This window comes from Mizuhopecten yessoensis, unplaced genomic scaffold (assembly GCF_002113885.1).
Source record: "Mizuhopecten yessoensis strain PY_sf001 unplaced genomic scaffold, ASM211388v2 scaffold3949, whole genome shotgun sequence".
NCBI classification, from domain to species: Eukaryota; Metazoa; Mollusca; class Bivalvia; order Pectinida; family Pectinidae; genus Mizuhopecten; species Mizuhopecten yessoensis.
This window is the reverse complement of record NW_018405300.1, coordinates 387,322-409,124: the sequence shown is the minus strand read 5'-3', so window position 1 is coordinate 409,124 and position 21,803 is coordinate 387,322. Positions and strand designations below refer to the sequence as shown.

The 21,803-nt window shown below is 35.9% G+C and overlaps 2 protein-coding genes across 3 annotated transcripts in view; both read right to left on the bottom strand.

The window, feature by feature from the left end:
- Positions 1–3,781, bottom strand: part of LOC110448205 (protein PFC0760c-like) — a gene marked incomplete at its 3' end in the record, with an annotated part of 17,222 nt that extends 13,441 nt beyond the window's left edge. Inside the window, exon 1 of the mRNA XM_021494335.1 lies at positions 3,750–3,781. The remainder of the gene's footprint in view (positions 1–3,749) is intronic.
- Positions 3,782–11,478: 7,697 nt separating this feature from the next.
- Positions 11,479–21,803, bottom strand: part of LOC110448218 (WD repeat domain phosphoinositide-interacting protein 2-like) — a 17,708-nt gene continuing 7,383 nt past the window's right edge. Inside the window, exons 8-11 of one of the 2 annotated variants that reach the window (XM_021494349.1) lie at positions 20,214–20,378; positions 19,642–19,749; positions 18,061–18,386; positions 11,479–13,772 (exon numbers count right to left, since the gene is read on the bottom strand). In XM_021494349.1, coding sequence (XP_021350024.1) covers positions 13,645–13,772; positions 18,061–18,386; positions 19,642–19,749; positions 20,214–20,378 — 727 coding nt within the window. In that variant the 3' untranslated portion in view covers positions 11,479–13,644. The remainder of the gene's footprint in view (positions 13,773–18,060; positions 18,387–19,641; positions 19,750–20,213; positions 20,379–21,803) is intronic. The other variant, XM_021494350.1, reaches the window with a different exon arrangement.

Genomic DNA, 21,803 nt, shown 5'->3' with positions numbered 1-21,803 from the left:
TATTATAGATGTGTAGATAACAAGGTATTATTATAGATGTGTAGAGAACAAGGTATTATTATAGATGTGTAGATAAAAAGGTTTTATTATAGATTTGTAGATAACAAGGTATTATTATAGATGTGTAGATAACAAGGTATTATTATAGATGTGTAGATAACAAGGTATTATTATAGATGTGTAGATAACAAGGTATTATTATAGATNACCAAGGCTTTTCATTCATATCCATATTTTCCCGAACAATACAAAACATTTGAAATATTAATATTGGATTGTATTGAAAGTGATTTATTATCCTGTGTTCAGACGATTTTGTTATGTCAGAATCAACAGACGGATTACAGTCTGTACTTTTAAAACACTTGGTATATTGTAATACATGAAAACTCACTGTTAATGGTTAAATATGCTATATAATGAACTATAATGACAATGTTAAACAATCAGCACAAACGAACGTTATGTTAACTGAAGAGTGTGATTAGCAACTACTACTTCTGTATGGCTGGGGCTTCGGAAACAGTATGGACACAATTCAAATTCAATTGTGTAAACGCATGTTAAGATCTAATACAGACATTTTTATATTTTATGGTGAAACAGATATAAGTAAACATTTTTTAAAGATTATACAAAGACATCGACCAAAGACAATTAACGCTTTACAAGAATAGAAAACACATTAGCAGTATAATGAGACGATCTGTAGTTGTGTTTTTGTGGGAGTTATAACAGTAATCTCTCCGACTCTAGTACGTCACGTGTCCGACTCTAGTACGTCACGTGTCTATTGGTTTTTAAGTTTAAGTNGGTTGATGAAGTCTAATATATGTGGATATTAGAAAACCGCCGAGTGTGTCCCCGCGTGGGGACTGTAACCGTATCTATGGTAGTGTCAATGTCCTAGTTAGATGGATCAATGTTTACCTGTGGTGTAAACACCTGTCTGTCCACAACTGGAATCACACTGGACTCGCTTAAAGCCTTGTTTTCATTAATATCAACAAATGTTAGGTACTTTTCAGGTCGCCTGTTTATTTCCTTATTGGTATTAAGATTAAAAGGAATCATCATTTTATGCTCGCAACTTATTGATATTAAGTCTGGACATGGGTGCACGACCCCTCATGATCTTCCTGGTAGTAAATGTTAGCCCAACCCACTAGTTCACTGACACACTTGACGGGGACATACGTGCACTGCATGAGTGAGTGAACGGGATGCAGTTTGTTTTAGATCAAGGATAGAACACCACACACACCGTACTTAAATGTTGGTAAGTAACTTGTCCAGGTCAGTGAACAAGTGAATGCCAATTATGACCTTAAGGATAATTACTTGACATTTGGTATTTACTGATATCATACCTGGGTGATCAAAAGTTCGTGTCATGGTATGCAAAGGTCAATAAGTCAATTTTCCAATTATCATAAAATTAAGAAATTAATTGCATATTATTAAATGAGGAAGGGGAAGTTATAAAAGTGAAGATTGGTCACGAAATGTCATTAATTGTAAAATAAAAAAAGGAGTAAATATAATATTTTACACTTGAAACAAACTGATTTCCACCAACGAGATTTCACTTCCTACATTGATTATTCCATGAAAGTTGTTGAGTAACTTAAAGTCGATGGTGCTGGCGGGTTAACAGTGTCAGAAGATCATGGTACCGGTGAGTTAACAATGTCATGAGACCATGGTACCGGTGAGTTAACAATGTCAGACGACCATGGTACCGGTGAGTTAACAATGTCATGAGACCATGGTACCGGTGAGTTAACAATGTCAGACGACTACGGTACCGGTGAGTTAACAATATCATGAGACCATGGTACCGGTGAGTTAACAATGTCATGAGACCAAGGTACCGGTGAGGTAACAATGTCATGAAACCATGGTACCGGTGAGTTAACAATATCATGAGACCATGGTACCGGTGAGTTAACAATGTCAGACGACTATGGTACCGGTGAGTTAACAATGTCATGAGACCATGGTACCGGTGAGTTAACAATGTCAGACGACTATGGTACCGGTGAGTTAACAATATCATGAGACCATGGTACCGGTGAGTTAACAATATCATGAGACCATGGTACCGGTGAGGTAACAATGTCATGAAACCATGGTACCGGTGAGTTAACAATATCATGAGACCATGGTACTGGCGAGTTAACAATGCCAGAAGACCTTGGTACTGGCGAGTTAACAACGCCAGAAGAGCGTGTACTGGCGAGTTAACAATGTCAGACGACAATGATACAAGATAGGTGACACTCCCAGAAGATCGTATAGGCGAAGTAACACTGTCAAATAGGAGATATTGAGGCATTCGAGGAAGGTGTAGCATCATCAAAGATCCGGGTACATGGTTGTGAGGTGTATTTAATCGTATTATAGTGTTGTAATGATGTAAAACATGCATTGTTTGCGATGTAAAATGCATACAGTTAATATATTTCTTATAAGAAACTTGTTTGGGTACAATCAAATTAAGATTATATTTTTGTTTAAACATATAGAGGACAACGAAACCAATTTAATGCATCTTAAATAAGAATTATAAACATATTCCAATATATGGTTAAGGTAAGTGAAAATACACTTTATTTTAATTAAGAAACTTTGCAAATGATTTTTCTAAGGAACATATTACTAATCGGGAGCTTTTTAAGGAGTCGTACATAATTGGTAGGCACCAAAGCTTTGCAATGTGGACCAATCATTTTCATCGCCGATTTATTGTAAAATGCCATTAAGATCATTTGATGGTTCTATATAGCAGTCAATCAACAAATGACATTTAAAAGCTAGTGACATGATATTTTATGATGAAAATTAATCTATATTTAAACCAATATGTTTACAATATAATAACAGCTTACTTTTCATATCTGTTTGAGAGAGAAAAAAAACATATCAGAGGAACTACCCTTCTGTATTTTCCATCAACAATAATGAAAGATTACGTATCAATGCTCAATAAAAAAAATGTTGGAAAAGTTTGGCTTCACATTATTTGTAAATTTAAGGTCAAGCAAGCCCCATAAAATATGGTTGACATATTATTGTCGGTTAACTTCTATTATATATATATATATATAAATCGGCCTTTATTCATTATGCTGACTACCTCCACGTCGCTATGTACCATTTTAATAACAAACGTACAAGCTCAATATATCTCAATAACATATATGAATTTTGATGTTTAATAAAGGTCTTATCAGGGACTTGAAATTTAGGGTGACGTTACCATCTTATAGGGCGCTTGTTGAATCTTAACTCGAATGAGGAAACAGATGTCTTGACAACTGTTCGAAATATTTTTTTCATATAAAATAGTTTACACAAAAATATTCCAAATGGAAAACATAAAAACTGTATTATCCCATTTATGCTAATGCATATATGTATATTAGTACACTCTCTGATTAAATAGTTTAGCAAACTAATGACAAAATTTGCAAAAAGGTCTGAATATTTGCCATAGATATCGACATGTTTTCCACAAATATCTATATCATAACAAGATTTTACAAAATTCCTTGTGCATTTATATTAACTTCTAGCTGCAGATATACTATTAGAACGGTGCCTCTGCACAAGCAAAGTCCAACGGGCATACTAATATTAAATATTAGAAATAATATTATAATAGTAATTTAGTATTAAAAAAAATACTTATTACTATAAGCTACTATAACATACACTAGTATGATTAGACACGGAAGTTGACGTACCTGTGTTTTGCGGTATATACTCCTGTGTGGGACTGGCCGCTCTACCTGTACTCACCTCAGGGGACCTATACCTATATATATACACGTGTAGCTACTGGTGTAATGTTATCTGATAGGTTACCGCGCGATGACGCGCTAACGAGCTCACGAGACGGTTGATGACTAAATGGTGCTCTGGCGTATGGTGACGTACCCGTAATAATTGCCTGTACTTCGATCAAAACTACACACAAAATTAGCATTTTGATAAGTTTGCAGTCCTTTATGATTAAGGAAATTAAATATATAAAAAGGAATACAGGATTAAATAAATAAATAAATAAGCACCACATTTGCAACACAGAGTAGTATAATAACAGGATTCGAGGAGACTGTACCAATGCAAAGACATAGTAATTCTATAAAATCCGTTTTCACACCCATGTTTGAGATACAAATGTGAATGGGTTGCTATTCCAGAGCCTAGGGTTGTTTATCCATAGATCGTCCTACAACACGTAAGCTACTTAATAATGGTCTTTCCTCTAGATGTTGTCATATAAATTCTGACGATACTATTACTTAGGACTGTTTAACATGATTAACTGCCAATATAATGTAATATTCACCAGAACATATTCTGGCTTTAGAAAGATGGTTGTGCTCCCAAGTTCAATACTATAGATAAAGGTTAATCACTATTTGTTCTTGAGGTAACGAGTGCTTCAGTACTTAATGCGTAAATGGTTAAAATGCGTCAGTTTATTTCTGTAGTACATTCAGTATCGCGTATTAGGCTTTATTTTAGGCTAATGATATTTCAGACACCTTTCAGAACGTAACTGTATTCCGTGAGCGTGATGATAAACGCGAGAACGACGTCTATAAACCACCTTTCTGGTCACCGATCATCATTAGGAGGCGGACCACGTCCAACAACCATCAGATCATCACACATTGTCTCATTTTAATTACCGTGCTAATGAGATCGGCTAGCCACGAAAAGGGGCTTCTTCCTCCTTATCTGTTAATGATGTTTCACCGTGGTTCAATAATGCCCGTTCAATAATACATAGACAAACCAGTGTTTTAAATTGGTACAGAAACCTTTACACTGTTCTAGATGGTACAAAAACTACATTTATCTATGTTAAAGTTTTAAAATGCATCCCTCCCATACAAAGTTTAATGGGAAAGTAAGGGCAATAATTGCGGACGATAATTTTACTGTTATACACAGCAACTGTAAACAGGAAAGACAAGGGCTGAGGGACACTATGGGGTGGTGACCGAACACTTTTTAACATGGTCCTCAAAGGCTGTGAGGTAATCAATCCAAAATATATCATTTTAGAATCGACTCACCTATATAAAATCAGAGACGTATAAATTATGTAATATAAACGTCTCTGATAAAATATATCGCATGCATAACATGCGTACAATATATATCAACAGACGCTAGCGCCAATCTTGTTAGATGAATTATGTTTCAAAGTATATATAGTTGACTCGCTACACCAGCGATTGATGATAATACATTGATATATGGTATAGTTGATACGCTACACCAGAGCCTGATTGATCATCTATTGATATATGGTATAGTTGATTCGCTATAGGAACCTACAAGAGCCTGATTGACAATCTATTGATATATGGTATAGTTGATACGCTACACAGAGCCTGATTGACAATCTATTGATACATGGCATAGTTGATACGTTACACCAGAGCCTGATATACAATCTATTGTTACATGGTATAGTTGATACGCTACACCAGAGCCTGATTGACAATCTATTGATACATGGCATAGTTGATACGCTACACCAGAGCCTGATATACAATCTATTGTTACATGGTATAGTTGATTCGCTACACCAGAGCCCGGTTGATAATCTATTGTTACATGGTAAAGTTGATTCGCTACATAGAGCCTGATTGACAATCTATTGATATATGGTATAGTTGATTCGCTACACAGAGCCAGATTGATAATCTATTGATATATGGTATAGTTGACTCGCTACACCAGAGCCTGATTGATAATCTATTGATACTTGGTATAGTTGATTCGCTACACCAGAGCCTGATTGATAATCTACTGATATATATATAGTTGATTGGCTACACCAGAGCCTGATTGATAATCTATTGATATATGGTATAGTTGATTCGCTACACCAGAGCCTGATTGATAATCTACTGATATATATATAGTTGATTCGCTACACCAGAGCCTGATTGATAATCTATTGATACATTGTATAGTTGATTCGCTACTCCAGAGTCTGATTGAAAATTATTGATATATGATATAGTTGATTCGCTACACCAGAGCCTGATTGATAATCTATTGTTACATGGTATAGTTGATACGCTACACAGAGCCTGATTGACAATCTATTGATATATGGTATAGTTGATACGCTACACCAGACCCTGATTGATAATCAATTGATATATGGTATAGTTGATTCGCTACACCAGAGCCTGATTGACAATCTATTGATATATGGTATAGTTGATTCGCTACACATGAGCCTGATTGACAATCTACTGATATATGGTATAGTTGATTCGCTACACCAAAGCCTGATTGATGATATATTGATATATGGTATAGTTGATTCGCTACACCATAGCCTGATTGATGATATATTGATATATGGTATAGTTGATTCGCTACACATGAGCCTGATTGATAATCTACTGATATATGGTATAGTTGATTCGCTACCCCAGAGCCTGATTGATAATATATCATTACATGGTATAGTTGATACGCTACTATAGTTGATACGCTATACAAGAGCCTGATTGACAATCTATTGATATATGGTATATAGTTGATACGCTACATAGAGCCTGATTGACAATCTATTGATATATGTTATAGCTGATACGCTACACCAGAGCCTGATTGACAATCTATTGATATATGGTATAGTTGATTCGCTACACATGAGCCTGATTGATAATCTATTGATATATGGTGTAGTTGATTCGCTACACCAGAGACTGATTGACAATCTATTGAGATATGGTATAGTTGATACGCTACACAGAGCCTGATTAATAATCTATTGATATATGGTATGGTTGTTTCGCTACACCAGAGCCTGATTGATAATCTGTTGATATATGGTATAGTTGATTCGCTACACCATAGCCTGATTGATGATATATTGATATATGGTATAGTTGATTCGCTACACCAGAGCCTGATTGATAATCACCAGAGCCTGATTGATAATCTATTGATATATGGTATAGTTGATACGCTACACAGAGCCTGATTAATAATCTATTGATATATGGTATGGTTGTTTCGCTACACCAGAGCCTGATTGATAATCTATTGATATATGGTGTAGTTGATTCGCTACACCAGAGACTGATTGACAATCTATTGAGATATGGTATAGTTGATACGCTACACAGAGCCTGATTGATCATCTATTGATATATTGATAATCTATTGTTACATGGTATAGTTGATACGCTACACCAGAGCCTGATTGACAATCTATTGATATATGGTATATAGTTGATACGCTACATAGAGCCTGATTGACAATCTATTGATATATGGTATATAGTTGATACGCTACATAGAGCCTGATTGACAATCTATTGATATATGTTATAGCTGATACGCTACACCAGAGCCTGATTGACAATCTATAGCTATATGGTATAGTTGATACGCTACACCAGAGCCTGATTGATCATCTATTGATACATGGTATAGTTGATTCGCTACACCAGAGACTGATTGACAATCTATTGAGATATGGTATAGTTGATACGCTACACAGAGCCTGATTAATAATCTATTGATATATGGTATGGTTGTTTCGCTACACCAGAGCCTGATTGATAATCTATTGATATATGGTGTAGTTGATTCGCTACACCAGAGACTGATTGACAATCTATTGAGATATGGTATAGTTGATACGCTACACAGAGCCTGATTAATAATCTATTGATATATGGTATGGTTGTTTCGCTACACCAGAGCCTGATTGATAATCTGTTGATATATGGTATAGTTGATTCGCTACACCAAAGCCTGATTGATGATATATTGATATATGGTATAGTTGATTCGCTACACATGAGCCTGATTGATAATCTATTGATATATGGTATAGTTGATACGCTACACAGAGCCTGATTAATAATCTATTGATATATGGTATGGTTGTTTCGCTACACCAGAGCCTGATTGATAATCTATCGTTACATGGTATAGTTGATACGCTACACAGAACCTGATTGATCATCTATTGATATATATGGTATTTTTGATTCGCTACACAGAGCCTGATTGATAATCTATTGATATATGGTATAGTTGATACGCTACACAGAGCCTGATTGATCATCTATTGATATATATAGTATTTTTGATTCGCTACACCAGAGCCTGATTGATCATCTATTGATATATATGGTATTTTTGATTCGCTACACAGAGCCTGATTGATAATCTATTGATAAATGGTATAGTTGATACGCTACACAGAACCTGATTGATCATCTATTGATATATAGGGGGGTTTTGATTCGCTACACCAGAGCCTGATTGATCATTCTATTGATATACATGTATGGTTTTTCTGATTCGCTACACCAGAGCCTGATTGATAATATCTATTGATATATGGTATAGTTGATACGCTACACCAGAGCTTGATTGACAATCTATTCACCAGAGCCTGATTGATAATCTATTGTTACATGGTATAGTTGATACGCTACACCAGAGCTTGATTGACAATCTATTGATATATGGTATAGTTGATACGCTACACAGAGCCTGATTAATAATCTATTGATTTATGGTATAGTTGATACGCTACACAGAGCCTGATTGATAATCTATTGATACATGGTATTGTTGATTCGCTACACCAGAGCCTGATTGATAATCTATTGATACATGGTATAGTTGATTCGCTACACCAGAGCCCGATTGATCATCTATTGATCCATGGTATTGTTGATACGCTACACCAGAGCCTGATTGATAATCTATTGATACATGGTATTGTTGATTCGCTACACCAGAGCCTGATTGATAATCTATTGATATATGGTATAGTTGATACGCTATACCAGAGCCTGATTGATAATATATCATTACATGGTATAGTTGATACGCTACACCAGAGCCTGATTGATCATCTATTGATATATGGTATAGTTGATTCGCTACACAGAGCCTGATTGATCATCTATTGATATACATGTATGGTTTTTTTGATTCGCTACACCAGAGCCTGATTGATAATCTATTGATATATGGTATAGTTGATACGCTACACAGAGACTGATTGATCATCTATTGATATACATGTATGGTTTTTTTGATTCGCTACACCAGAGCCTGATTGATAATCTATTGATATATGGTATAGTTGATTCGCTACACCAGAGCTTGATTGACAATCTATTTCTACATTGTATAGTTGATTCGCTACACCAGAGCCTGATTGATAATTTACTGTTGCATGGTATAGTTGATACGCTACACCAGAGCTTGATTGACAATCTATTAATATATGGTATAGTTGATACGCTACACCAGAGCCTGATTTGCAATCTATTGCTATATGGTGTTGTTGATTCGCTACACAGAGCCAGATTGATTATCTATTGATACATAGTATAGTTGATACGCTACACCAGAACCTGATTGATAATCTATTGATACATGGTATAGTTGATTGGCTACACCAGAGCTTGATTGACAATCTATTGATACATAGTCTAGTTGATACGCTACACCAGAGCCTGATTGACAATCTATTGATATATGTTATAGTTGATTCGCTACACCAGAGCCTGATTGATAATTTACTGTTGCATGGTATAGTTGATTCGCTACACCAGAGCTTGATTGACAATCTATTGATACATAGTATAGTTCATACGCTACACCAGAGCCTGATTGATAATCTATTGATATATGGTATAGTTGATTCGCTACACCAGAGCTTGATTGACAATCTATTAATACATGGTATAGTTGAAACGCTATACCAGAGCCTGATTGACAATCTATAGCTATATGGTATAGTTGATACGCTACACCAGAGCCTGATTTGCAATCTATTGCTATATGGTGTTGTTGATTCGCTACACAGAGCCAGATTGATTATCTATTGATACATAGTATAGTTGATACGCTACACCAGAGCCTGATTGATCATCTATTGATATATGGTATAGTTGATTCGCTACACCAGAGACTGATTGACAATCTATTGATATATGGTATAGTTGATTCGCTACACCAGAGCCTGATTGATAATCTATTGATACATGGTATAGTTGATTCGCTACACCAGAACCTGATTGATAATCTATTGATACATGGTATAGTTGATTTGCTACACAGAGCATGATTGATCATCTATTGATATATGGTATTGTTGATTCGCTACACCAGAGCCTGATTGATAATCTATTGATACATGGTATAGTTGATTCGCTACACCAGAGCCTGATTGATAATCTATTGATACATGGTATAGTTGATTCGCTACACCAGAGCCTGATTGATAATATATTGATACATAGTATAGTTGATTCGCTACACAGAGCCTGATTGACAATCTATTGATATATAATTTTGTTGATTCGCTACACAGAACCTGATTGATCATCTATTGATACATGGTATAGTTGATACGCTACTCCAGAGCCTGATTAATAATTTACTTCGACCCTAGTCACAATGTTCTTCTCACATGTATTGTGACATTGGCAACAATCTTGTTTCCTCCTATTTAATGTAAAACTCCTTAAAATATTTCCTTAATAAGCGTTGTGAACAGCCATTTTATGAATAATCTGATGATTGCATGAAAGTAAAATTGAGTATCTCCATGCATTATAAATACCACAGCTTCAACAAACAACGACAAATTAAATGCGATTTGAGTCACCATTCGGAAGAGTCAAATACTGAATGAGTTCTTCCAGGGGTGACACATATAGACCAGTATATTGTGTCACTCCAGTAATTCACGTCGATCTCAAACGATCTAATACACACCTAACATATCTTATCCCATAGTTGGACATCGAGTCACAATGATCGCAAAATTTCCTCGTCGGAGAAGACGCCTTCCCTTCCGGAACATCTGGCTTTATTCTCCTTGCACGTTTTCAATTGTCCGACTGTAAATCTTTCCTTTGTCCATATCTTGCCCTAGTTATTGTTGTTATCCTTTCTAGTAGAAAACGGGTCTAGTTTTGTCAACAGGATAAATAGATCGAGAAAAACGTAATAGGCATTTAAGTAGCAAACGTTATTGGAGTGTAAACCATGTATGCAGTAGAGGCAGGCATGTGATTACTGAGGAAAGCAGTTAAATCAGTCCAAAACCATTTCTGCCAGTAAATCCTTCACACACTTTGGATGAAAGACTGGATGGCAGAGTAACTCAGTTTGCTCTGACTAATCCTCTGCCGAGATGTAGGTGTTACCACCCCCCTTTTCAACGAAGTTCTTGCTAGCGATCAGGCATGTAACTGCCTATACGCTGGCACACAGCCCTCTACCAAGGCCCTGTCCTGGACCCAATCCTAAATGTATCCACTCTGAACAAGGGCTAGCTACGCCCCCGACATGTTCAAGTATTGAACTGCTTTCAGTTGATATAAATGCGCAATATAAATGCCAGTGGAATCACAGGAAACTACAAAAGTAAAACAAGGCAAAGACAACTAATGGCGTCATAAGAAATATTTATTAACAGTTATTGAAGTTGAAGTAATACCTCCTCACAAAGACGTACAAGGGCCCTGTTTTCACCACAGAAGTGGGTGTCCTTAACTAGGACATCATAATCCTTACTAAATATACATCAACTGTATCCGACATATTTTCCCAGTAATGATATATGTCCCTGTGGGTACACAGGAAGCAGTTCAGGAGTGCCACGTCCAATGACAAATGAGTAGTCACAAAAATACACATTTAATCCTCACATGTACCATCCATCCTCACATAGCAGTATGTTATCACAAAATTGATATAGTTAAATTTATACAGAACATTAAATACATGAATTAATAATTAGAAGAAAAAAAGTATCTTGTTATTGATCATGTTGTTTTTTTTACAACAAGAGATGTTTGATGACTGACCAACTGAACTGTTTTTCTTTGTTTAGCTGTAAACCATTTTGACTAGAAGCTGTTCTCCATGTCAACTGCACCAAAACTGACATGACGCCAGTGTTCGGTTTCTACCAGTCATACATTTCAACGTTTTTCAAATCATACATAATCTATAAGGTTTCAGCTCACAAGTTCCCCCTTACATGTAACACTACCGGAGCCCTTCCTATTGGCCTACATGTGTACCTGTTAAGGTATTATGACTGTATATACATACTTGTGGCTAGTTTCTAACATCCTACCTGAGCATTGACATTGCTGATGAACATTTCTGTGGTGACTTACCGAGGTATTACTCTCCAGGATCGAGTCATTAATATAATGACATGCTACATTCTTTATCATATACCTCAACACAAAATAGGCATGTCATTGGATTAAAAATGATTTTCATCTAACAATATTATGATAATTCTCCTGGTTCTACCCACTTTACTTAATCCCCCAACGAACCTCTGAAAAGGTTAAAGTGCTAGGCAGTTGCTTAAATCTTTGTTTCCCCACCCCCTTTTCATATATACATGTATACACACATATATGTTTACCATTAGAAAGGCTTTTGATAACTATATGTCTAGTGTCAGTTTAATTATTAAAGTACAGCAATTTACCAATAAGAAAACAGAAGTACAGTCTACAAAACCTGTCCTCCCTAAGACACTACTAACAACAGTGCTAAACAGCCGAGACAGGCAGGATAACAAACACTGACATCACGTGTAGCAGGGACACGCTGTCCACACATCACAATTACAGCACACCGGACATCTCATACAATGGAATTTATCATGTTAATTGGTTTGAAATGGTGAAGAAATTGTATCTGATAACTTTAAAAGGGCTGATAGCTGATGCATTAATTGTGCTAGAATTAGGAAGACAAAAGAAGCTTGATTTCATCAGGTCAAATCACACAATTCATACAGTTTATTACATTTAGTCCAGTTGTTTCACAAAATGTATTCAAAATAGACTACATCACTTTATTTAAACATAAATGTATTTGACCAAATTGCTTTATTAGAATAGATTAAATCACATACAAAAACACCAACAAATATAATTGACTTGTACAGTTAATAAATTTGACACTGGAAAGCAAGGTGCATGATTTTAAAAAAGCTTTAAACTCAGCTGAAATCAAATAATTGCTGATATCATAAAATTAGTAGAAGTCGTTCTCAGAGTTAGATATGTCCCTTGTCCTAAATGTGGTTGAAAAAATGAATTTAACTAGTACAACAGCCATAGATACAGCGTTGGTTAGATTCGCTACATCTATCAGGCCAGGCTGGGAATGTAGTAGCTGGTTACCAAGGACTAAAAATGATAAAATACTGTTCCTGTTAAACATGAACATTGTATAGTCGCAAAAAGAACATTTTCATGATTTTCAATATATTTCATATACTATATGGAAAATGTGTTCAGGATAAAATCTCACCTGTATTATGAAATACATTCTGTAACATGAAAAGGCAATTTTCCTTAAATCAATTTTTATTTCAGTTGATTTTCCCCCCCAGAAATCATCAGTATTAACCATCCTCTTTTATATGACTTTCTCCTTTACACATTAATCTTGCTAAAACATCACTGATATTGCTCCAAGAAATCTTTCAAATCTGCAGTGGCTCCCACACCAAATATATTCTCCAATCCATTTTCGACGACCTCTGGCAGTTTATGGTGACCTGGACACGTTATGGTTTCAGTCGTTCTTGTGTGTCATTGGTGGGAACTCATTATCATCATCGAGCCGGAGCTGTCCGAGGCCAGGGGAGCCACCTCCTTCACCACCCATAGCACCTTGGTCTACCTCCTGATACGGCTGGGACTCTGAAAGGTATAACAGGCAAATTAACTTTGTTATACCTGTATGACATCATCTTAATCATAGGTGCTCTGTTAATTTTCTTGCAAATTTATAGAAATTTACAATGTAATGTAACAAAAGATATAAAAATGTAACCAATACACATATTAAATAAATGTAATATTTAATAAGTAATACTTGGATATATATTTTTCTTGTAAATAAGAAAATATCATTTTAAAAGACTTAAAGTAAAACCTTTTTATTTGTTTTAAAAATCATGTATAAATAACAAAAAGAACAACCCCATAACATCACATCACAACAATCTTGAAATAGAAACTGAAAAAAAAAGCAATGTTCATGCAGAATAGCAGGTATGATGCCGTACCCAGATGTGCTCATGTAGTCCTTGATTTGACATGTCTTGTATACACTAGTGCCACACAATACACCCGAACAAAATAATAGCTGTGTTTTCTGTTTCACCACCTACTCTGACCATAAAATGCCGCCCCAACTTCAGTTTTCATAAGAATGTACAAGACAATGTATTTTACCTTTGTTCAAGAGATCCACATGTTTATACATGTACCGTAATTAATAGTGGTTCATCAAACAAACCATATCATAACATTATTTTTACACATAAGAAAATCGCATTTCAGTAAATTAAAAAGACATAATGATAAAATCTTTCGCATATCTATCTATTCCATCTTTTTTTTTTTTGGGCCCAAACAGGAAATACAACTTTTAATTTTGTTTGACCTAACCACTAACTGGCCTGCACAGAAATGGAAGCTTTAAAGCTTCAAGGCGTAACCACTCAGCCAATCACTTTGAAGCACAGATTATGTATACATGTACAAGGTTGGGATCTTAACTGGACAAGACGCCGAGCCATCTACTCACTGTACTGTTTCTGCAATGCTAAAATAGGTTATAGGAACCTATTACCACACCTACCTAACATCATTGTCAAATTTGGTATTAAAAAAAGAGGTTATGAAATTGGTGAATAAATATTCTATTGTTTAACCATCAATTGTTCTATAAATCGCGGCATTTCAACTGTGTTTGCATAACAGTCATGCATACATGCTAACTTAACAAAATATGCGGTAAAATGCTGAATTATAAATAGATATATTGAACCAATCATATCGAGCAAATTGTCTTTCTGTTTGTAAAATCTTAAAACTTGGCTTTGGTGCATTTCCTGAAAGGTAATGTCTTTATTTTAATATCACAGTGGTTTATTTTAAAATTGTTGTAATTTGGAGTTTGTCATATGTAAGAGTAAGTTCTGGCCAATAAAATAAGTGTTGCATGCTATAACCACTAAGCATAAAGCATAGCGATATTAGCTCCATAGAGCCATTTATTTAACTTTGGCAGTTTCCACACTGACACGATGCAGCCTGACAGCACTAATCATAGCCTGCAGCTTCATCAACAGGATATCACTTCAACTTTGTGAATATTCTGTAATTGTCGGAGTATTTTTAGGTGTTATTTTAATTCATGATTGACATACCACTATAGATCTGACTTATACTATCAATTTCCAATAATTTCACATATCACATGTTCAACTCATTGTTAGCAAAATTCATGTGTATTCAGTACCTGAATTAATCATATTTTTCATATACAAATACACTGTACAGAAATAAGGTATTCCTGCCTGTATGGAAGGCATGGTGGTATTAAACAATTAGTTAACATGAGTTCAATATAAAAATTGTATGTTATTAAATTGATATATATTGCAAGAATAGTTATACTGATATATTTATATTGCAAGGTTATATAGTGGTAATGCCATACAGTGGTAATATATGCATACAGTACTTCAAAACTCATTGTTTGACTCTTTAGTCAAGTAACAGTAGAATCAGAAAAAGTACATCTCATGAAGTTTTGAATAGACATTAAATGGTGATTAGAAGACACATTTTACACAATCAACATATGTTCACCCAAAACACAGCATTTAACACACAGACATTAGCACCACTTAATAAGTCAGTATTAAATCACATGAACAATCTCATCAGATCGGTGAAGGGACAGTTCCACACAGTCGTGACAATGTTTAACAACTAACAGTGTAAGTAGTGTATGGTTATGATGTCCATGCTGTAGCAGTTACTGAACAGATTTGAGGTTTAAATGAAACTTAGTATGTAGTGTTGTATTAAGGACATGTGGTATCACCTATACTGACAGTTCTTGAATGCAAAAATGTTTGCATAAAAAGGTGATTTTCCTGTTGTTTGGTTAGACATCTACGTACATCACTTGTGTATGGTCACCTGGCATGAACACAGCATTATAACAATGTTTTGCTTTGACCTCACCTCATCAAGACTCATGGTATAATGCCCGTCTTTGCAGAATGATATACAAGCTGCATGAGAATTTTTGTGTATGAATTTGATAACTGAATCCTTTACTCTTCTCCACTTTGACACAACACAGTGTGGGATCTGACGATGTCAACAGGGGTTATGTTCTGGTGACGTTTTACTTGCAAATCAGTGTGAAGTACTCAAAATTCTTGTTGTTGGAAAACGTGTAAATGTAAGCATCTGATATCACCTGAATGTGACCTCTCATGGCGTTGTCAGACCTTACAGTGAAGTGTATCAGAGAGGAACAAAGTGAAGGATTTTATTGGAATCGGATAAGAAAACACTGTCAACAAAGATGTACATGTAATGAAAATCTTCACTCATGTTTTACTGTTTTTCTCGCTGTATGTAGAACAGCCCACTCCCCCAAAACAACAGGTACCATAAGTGTTACGATTTTCTGTGCGTTAGACATATTTAAAGAGTGTGCGGAACAGCCCTCCATTCCCCCTCTCCCCCCCAAAAAAACCCAACAACAACCACAACAACAACAACATCCACAACAACAACAGGTGTCATATGACTGGCAGGCTTACTTGGACAAGGAAAAAGGCATTTTCTATAATATTTGAACTACAAAAACCAAATAATGTGTTGTAATCATGGGTGATATGTCAGATGAATTAGAAACTACCCTTACTAAACTGTATGAAGTAGTGAGTTTATATCTAGTTAGTGTTCCGTGTCTATGAAACAGAGTCAAGGTTAAACCATTAACCTCATACTTAAATTGGGAACACATAACAACAAGCTGCAAGGTTTACTTTTGTCTTTTAGATACAAATATTGACTTTAATAGATAATTTCACCAGTTTATAATCAATAGAAATATAAAGTAAGGAAGCACCTATTTAAAAATTTAGTAAGTTGATGTAGAGAGCCAAACAAAGTAAACATTTACTGAAACAATATAGCCACAGTCCATGTAGGACTCGTCAGTGGAACTTAAGTTAACAAGAATGAAAATCTATGTCTAAAGCATTCTGAAACACATATAGAAATACATATATGTAACAGTTGTAGTTATTTTTCTATTAAGTATGATGTCTAAGTCACAAGGCCTGGGATATACAGTCATATATATAAATTTTGAGGTCCTCCTACATGTTGAGGACCAAATTTTCCACTTTCCCAAATGAAATTATGAAAACATTAGGAAATCTGTTTTAATGAGCTTTCAAATCTTATTTCTAAAATTGCAATTTCATAGAAAATGAAGAGAATATAAAACGTTACAATTGTGTCCTTCAGGTCAAGTAACTCCTGAAAAGACAATCTGATAAAGAACTGTGTTTAGTTTGGTTTAGGTGTTAGTGGTATGTTACTCTGCCATACAGAGGGCAGAAAGAGCATTGTGGACTTCAGGGTGTTGTGTAGGGGGTACTTTTTAAGTGTCTATCATAATGGCTTGATCTGTATACATGTTCCTCCACCTGAGCTATGCAGATATCTTTACTTTTGAAACACTACGTATCAAAATACAGTGTACTTGTAATTTCATCTTTATCGCCAGGATTATATTGATCACAATATGTCTGGAACTAAAGGCCAAATGCGTTTTAAGGTTTAAAAATTGTTGTTGAACAAGATTTTTCAGTAAAACTAAAGATACCATGCTAATCAACAACGTTAAACTATGACAACATCAAATATCAAAAGCATATGTAAATAGCTTAAATAATTCATATCAAAGTTAAGATTTTTCAAGCTTCGTCAGAGCTATTCGAATGCAAACTAATTGAACTAAAACTTGCCATAGTTGAGGTGTAAGGGGTTGACAGCGAGGGTGTAATGAGAGGCAGACTAACCATGACCCTAGACCAAGATGACTGTGCTAATGTGGGGGAGGATGCAGCCAGTCATACAAGTGTGCCTGACAATCATACGTTACCTGCGCCATTGAGAATTTCATCAATTATATCCATGGGGTCCTGCTCATCGTCCAACCCAACCGCTACTTCCTGTGGCCCTCCCATCCTCTTCACCATGTTGGCATAGCTGCTCCTAGGGTTTGGGGCCACAGGTGAGTATGTGGTGGGTGATTGTGGTAAGTGGGCGTCGGTCCCCGAGGGCTTACCTGGTGGTACCGGTGTAGCCGTTCCCGGGGGACTGGGGTCTGGTCGTCGTAAAGTGGATGCGTAGCTCGTTCCGGCTGCCGTCAGAGGTTTGTCGTGGGGAGCTGTCTCACCAGGAACCTCCCCAAGCTTCCCATCCAACCTGTCACACAGACATACCAATGATCTACTGACATGTCAACCTTACATTTTGGTCACAAATAATTACTTTGATGTTCAGACTATCTGCTGAGTGTCACTGACTGGTAAGAATCAAGCCAGTTTTTAGCTTTGTATAATTTTAATTGTATTCACCTCCCACACACCATTCTGGAATTGCCAGGAGCGGCTGTTGTACTACCCTTATACATACAGAAAATTGTAGATACAGTAAAACCCTGTTTACTCGAACTCGTATACGTAGGGTCAAGATCAAAAGTTAGAGGATTACATGGTATTCAATGAATCCGAGGTTCGACCGACATCGTCATTTTTTTATCAGGTGGGACAACAGACAATACGAGTACTGCAACTATTGCGTAGATGATAAAAGAAAAAAAAGAAGATTAAAGAAGATGACAGCATTAAATAAGATTTAAAATAGCTAAACAATGAAAACATATGGCCACCAGTATTAAGAAAGTAGATATTAAATATTAAAAAGCTGCATATGTAACGTACTTGTCGTTTTCACATTGTCCACCATACTGTAATCAGCTACGTTCATTTTACAAAATATCAAAACCAGAGGAACAATTTGATCATTTTAAAATTAAGAAAGTCTTGAATCCATGTTATCAGGATGGTGATTGATAACGAAATTATCAATCACGACGTATTCTGGTTTGAATATCTTTAAAGTTGGTCGGATTCCGCTATGTGATTTCCGCTTAATATTGTCATGCCGAAATATGGTTTAACACTCCAAATGAATTAACACTTCTGCCAAATCATCGATGTCAAAACATTGTCTGAAAAAAAAATTCTGCACATAAAATGCAGAGACAACAAGGTAACAGTACAATTACTTAATGATACCACCGTTAATCCTCTAATTAACTGACGTCCAGATGACACCTGTATAAGCACAATAAGCGTGGACCAAAGCCTGTGCCTTGAGACATGTTGACAGTAGTGCCATATCTGTCAGGCGTGACAGGTCACACCTATTCGACTAATAGATAGGCTTAATACTGTGACAATGAAGAGTCGGGGACAAATTTTTGTTTGAGGAATACAGGGTATTCAAGGAATACCTGAATCGCCTAATCCGGGGTTACTTTACAAAGAATATGTCAAACTCGGTCAGGAGCAAACAAATTTTAGTTTGACGAATATGGGGTATTGGGGGAACCCAAGTTCGAGGAAGTGGGTTTTTACTGTACGTACAAATTATGATCAAACCAAACCTGATGTACCTGTGTTGTCGCAGTAACATACATTCTCCACCTTCATTGGGGTCCAGGTTGTAGATGTGAAGGTAGCCATCTTGAGAAGCCACCAATAAACGTGGTACTTTCTGAATACTACAAATAAACAATAAGGGGATTGAGTGTAATATAAATAGGCAAATAATGACATCAAGTCAAAAAGTTGAGTGGGTTTTAATAACCAATCGCACCAAGACTGATATTGTCAGAAATACTTTGCAGAATAAAATAAAGAATTTATATATCTTTCCTTTTAATGTATCTGGGATCCTGTAACTTAAAACAATGAACAACAAAACTAAGAAGTATACAGCTAGTGTAGAACAGAAATAAGGGCATTCCCTCAAGTCACCTTTAATACACTTTAACACAAGTTTGAAAACTGTGTTTACTTACTTTAATTTTAGTATCAAATTTTTCAAAACTTAGTTTTAGATTTGAAGCTAGGGTTAAATTAAAGAAGTACATCATAATTTAAACACTGTTAAACATTCCAAGGGTTTGAAACCATTTGGGGCTAGTTTAGATATCATGTGTTGCTATTTATTATAATCACTTACATAGTCAGTGCACACACATTACGGAGCCCTGATGTTGGAAGTCTGGATGTGGCGAATGCTCTGCCCTGGTTAAACATCTCTGTGACCTGTGACGGTAAGTATGTCGCGGAGGATTTCAGAGCTTGACCAAAGTATCCCACCCATGTCTGTGGTTCATCTTGTGGTCTGAAATGACAGTATGAAACAGAAAAATGGTTAATTTACCCCTTTAAACTGACCCTGGTTACAAAGGATAATTGTTGAAGAAAACAAAATCCAATTTACATTTCTATGTTCAAGAAGTAATTTGATGTTACTCAAAACGTTTTACACAGCACAACCAAATACCAACTGGAGTCAGAATCCTTGTGAATAAGAGTTTGAGGGAAGGGCAAACATTTGTTTATGCAGGTCACCTAGCCTAGCCCGAGTTTCCTCTGGCCACGACACCCTACTTAGACATTAATACATTTTTGTGTGGGGCCAGAGTGCACTGCTATATGAAAACGTGGAATTCTACGACACCGTTTGGTGTACCTGAGCAAACACCATTTTGTAGGTCACTGGGTGACTAATCAACAAACTGAATTGATCCTGACTGAAAACGGAATATATGATTTCCCCCCCCCCCCCCCCCCCAACCCGATATCAAACGGTGTCGGAGAATTCCATGTTTTCATATAGCGGTGCGCTCTGGTCCCACACCAGACATCTATCTGTCAAAATGTCTAAGTTAGGTGTCGAGGCCAGAGGAAACACAGGTTACAGGTCACCGTGGCCTAGGGATCCTACTTCCCTTATCTATCCCTGTTCCTCTGCCCCTAGAGGATATCATCTATCAATTTTCATAGGAAAATCTTTATCCAATATACACTGTATTATGGTTTGGACATGCACTACAATAATTTGACTTTTGAACTCTAGTGATGACCTTGACCTCTTTGATATGGACCTGAATGTATCATGTTTAATCATTATAGGGACTTCTATGAACTTTCAAAAGAAAATGTAAAAGCAATCAGAAGCTATGGTATATAAAAGCATTAAAATGATTTGACCATTGACCTCTTGTCATGACTATTACATTTGGGACATGAACTGTAGGAAATAGTATGGATACTTTCTCTCAGTTCATGAAATAAATATATGTGAAGTACCATAAAAAATGTGAAAGCAATCTCAAGTTTTGGTCTAGAAAAGCATTTTAAGACTTCACCCTTGTCATAACCTTGACCTTAAGGGAATAGGCATTGAAGTGCTTAGTTACACTCTGTCTATAAATCATACACATTTATCTGAAGTTTCATAAGAAAAGTGTCAGAAACTGAAACAAGAGGCCCATGGGCCTTAACGGTCACCTGATATATTTATACAGAGAGTTGATTTTATATTATTCAAAGTGACAAAAAACAATAAAACCACCTTACTCAATATCTAGCATACAGATTTCAGACAACTAAAAAGGATTTGAAACTAGCACCTCTGATTCTTAACAAGGAAAATGAAGAAATTTTAGCACACTGACTCCTTTGAGCCCCACCCTACAGCCCTTGGGGGTAGGGCTGGCTCAAAATTTTAAAAGTATCAAACTGTCAATTCAAGGTTATAATT